Source organism: Pygocentrus nattereri, chromosome 20, assembly GCF_015220715.1.
Source record: "Pygocentrus nattereri isolate fPygNat1 chromosome 20, fPygNat1.pri, whole genome shotgun sequence".
Lineage (NCBI taxonomy): Eukaryota > Metazoa > Chordata > Actinopteri > Characiformes > Serrasalmidae > Pygocentrus > Pygocentrus nattereri.
Window position 1 is genome coordinate 29,004,706 of NC_051230.1, and position 3,258 is coordinate 29,007,963.

At 37.8% G+C, this 3,258-nt stretch overlaps 1 protein-coding gene across 1 annotated transcript; it reads left to right on the top strand.

Moving 5' to 3' along the window:
- Positions 1-863: 863 nt before the first annotated feature.
- Positions 864-2,553, top strand: LOC108434475 (protein unc-13 homolog C-like). The gene is made up of 2 exons (XM_037531536.1): positions 864-905; positions 2,031-2,553. The coding sequence occupies exons 1-2, from the start codon at positions 864-866 to the stop codon at positions 2,418-2,420; spliced, it is 432 nt and encodes a 143-aa protein (XP_037387433.1). The 3' UTR covers positions 2,421-2,553.
- Positions 2,554-3,258: the final 705 nt, after the last annotated feature.

Consider the following 3,258-nt stretch of genomic DNA (forward strand, 5'->3'; position numbering starts at 1 on the left):
AAACAATGACTCAACCATCAGGCAGTATATTTGTAACCATTACATGTAGTTATTCTCTGGGATGGAGCTTTGAAGGGCACAGTTTTTAACACAAACATTAAGAACTTCATAAAAATGTTCTTATTCTCAAAAAACCTTAAGAAGTTCTCAGATATTGTCTTAAGAAAATCTTTACAATTTTCCTAAGATTCTATGATTTCCTTAAGATTTTCTTAAGACAGTCTTCATCCATCCATTTTCTAAGCCGCTAAGACAGTCTTCATTGTTTATTTATGTTGGCAATGACATATACTTTGAATATTTATTTAAAACTGCTCAGCGGACCAACAGCAAAATGGCTAAAAACATAAAAACAAGAGTGTTAGAAATACAGATGACGTTGGAAGAAACAGCCAACAGGAATTAGTTTTACTTTCAGTGTCCCAAACAAGGCATGCTTCTTCACCCATTGTTCAGAAAAAGAATCTTTCTGTCAGTCAAGGGTGTCAGTTTACCTTAAGAAGTTTTCAGATATTATGCTAAGAAAATCTTTATCATGTCCTTAAAAGTTTCTTAAGATAATCTTCATTGTTTTCTTATGTGAGATATATTTTTAATTTATTTTAACCTTTTTTTTTTCAATATTTATTTTTGCTCATAGGACAGCAAAAGAAAAAAACACATCAAACCAAATGTTGAAAAACAAATTAGTAAAAAAGAACTAGAGCTGATGGTGGAAAAAATAGCCAACAGGAATTAGTTTCACTTTCAGTGTCTCAAACAAGGCACGCTTCTCCACCCATTGTTAAGAAATCCAATCTTCCTGCTAGTCAAGGGTGTCAGATATAAGCACAAGAATGCTATGAATGTTACAGAAGACACAAATGAAAAAGCTACTTAGAGAAGATGAGGACACACCCAAGCAGGTGGGCAGTGAGAAATGCTTAACTTACTATGGTTGCATTAGTTTATAGCATATTGAGTTAGAAAAAGATCAATAATAATGTTATAAACACTGATCTAGGAACAGAACAGCAAATTTCTCTCACATTACTTGTCATAAGTGCATTTTTCTACCAAATGGATGAGCCCAGAAACTAAATATAATTAAAAAAATGTTCTTTCTATTTAAACTCTGGGAATTGTTAGCCTAATTGTGATTCCTAATAGGCCTGTTAGCATGTTGGCTTTCTAGTCTTACCAGTTCCATAAAACAACTGAAACTTCCCAACATAACTGACTGAAACCCAATTAGACTATCACTGGTATTTAAAGTGAGTGACATATCTAGAACTCCCAGAAAGCACATAGTGATAAAAGGACCTATTTTTTTCTCACTAAATTGGTTCCACCCACAAGTATAATTAATTAAGCTTAATTTCTTCTGCCATGTTGTCAGATTTGGAACCAGAATTTGTGCATACCACAGTTAAAGTTGGGTATGCCCACTTAATTGGCAGGTCCGCCCCCTTTTCCCAATACTAAAGTCCAGCGCGTTGTAAACCGCCTTCACCGATCTTGCAACGGTAGCGCCGGAGCAACACAGCCTGAAAAAGCAAAAGCAAAGGGGACTTTTTTTTCCAGGATATCCCGTTTGTCCGGTAAGTGTAATGTAACAACCTTAAAAGTGTAGTTCATGTAAGTTATTATAATTTAATGATATATTCAGACACCTTATTTTTCTGAATAAAAGTAGTGACAAGTTAATAAAATTAATGTTACTAACTATCAGTGGGCTAACATTATATTTCATTTCAGCCTCTGTAGAATCGAGTTGACACTTTCCTTCTGAACACTTGCAGGGTTAATATTAACTTACCTGGAAGATCAGTGTAGTATCACGTATTTGATTTTGCTAAGTATTTCAATGTGCGATCAGATGTTTTGTCACTAAGAATATATTAAAATCCCAAAATACACAACACTGAGACCCACCAGACCCAAGAGTGTAGAGTAGTAGTACAGTCACTCGTAACCTGTTGTAAGAGCTGACAACCTGGCTCCATTCTATTGACTCTTATAACTTCATTTTTTTCCAGACAACGCCATAGACTTTCCGTTTAATGTGCGTGGCCATCCTGGTCATAGCAGCTCACCTGTTGCCAACTGATGCTGCTGTCCGTGTGTGGGGCTTGCAAGCCTTTAACTTGGACGGCGATCCTATTGGCCCCCCTGACCCCTACATCAAAGTCTGGTGTGGCTCCATTTTTGGTGGCATGTCTGAGTTCCGCCAGGACAATGCCAACCCTGTATGGAGTGCCGAATTCTACTTTCCCAACTGCAAAGCTAAAGACATCCTGAAACTGGAGGTGTGGGACAAGGACCTCACCTATGACGACTATCTGGGCACCTGCACCATGAAGGTGCAATCTGGCACTTACTTATATCGTACCTGCATGGTGGGCAGAGGCACACTGAGTTACAACTATGAGCTCAAATAAATGTCTGAAGTCTCTCTGCTGCTAAGAGCTTCTAACAGCAATTAGAATGCCATATCTTATGCTTCTTTGCTTCCAAGTCTTAACATGTCTTTGAAATCAATTAAAGACCAATATTAAAGTAATTTTCAGCAAACTTGTGTACAATTATTCATTCACAATTTCTACACCCACATTGTCAGAAATAGTATATACTGTGGTTATTATAAGTGTAAGAGGAAAAAGAAAGTTGCATGACTGTGCCGTAATCACAATATTTTCAATCAAAAGGTTTTTGGTCTGTGGTTATGATCTTAAATGTCAATTCCACCCATTTTTCCAACTGTAAGCATTATTAAATAATTACTGTGACGGTGGGGAGTGATAAGGCAGATGCATGTGCTGAGAAAAGCAAGATTTATTCGGGGCAAATCCAGGGTCATAGTCAATACAGTCCAGGTTCAGGGAGCCAACATGGATATAACGAGGGACAGACATAATAAGAAAAAGAAACACAGAATAAACAGACTACGGATGCCGATAGAGAAACCAAACAAATCAATACAAACAAAACATCAAACATCCAACACCTATGACCAATAACCAACAGCAAACAAGAACAGCAACAACCAGGGGCAAAAAAACAAGGGGCAAACACAGGGCTTAAGTAGCACAAGGGATACAAGGGATCACAAGACACAGGTGGATAACAGATGAAACAAATCAGGGGCGGTGTCAGACAAACAAGGGGGTCGGGCAGAGAAGGACTCAAAACAAAGAAAACACACGGACTTGACCAAAACAGAAAGCACACGGAAGAGTGGGAGGAGCCCATCGTGACAATTACTATGTAAACCTCAGA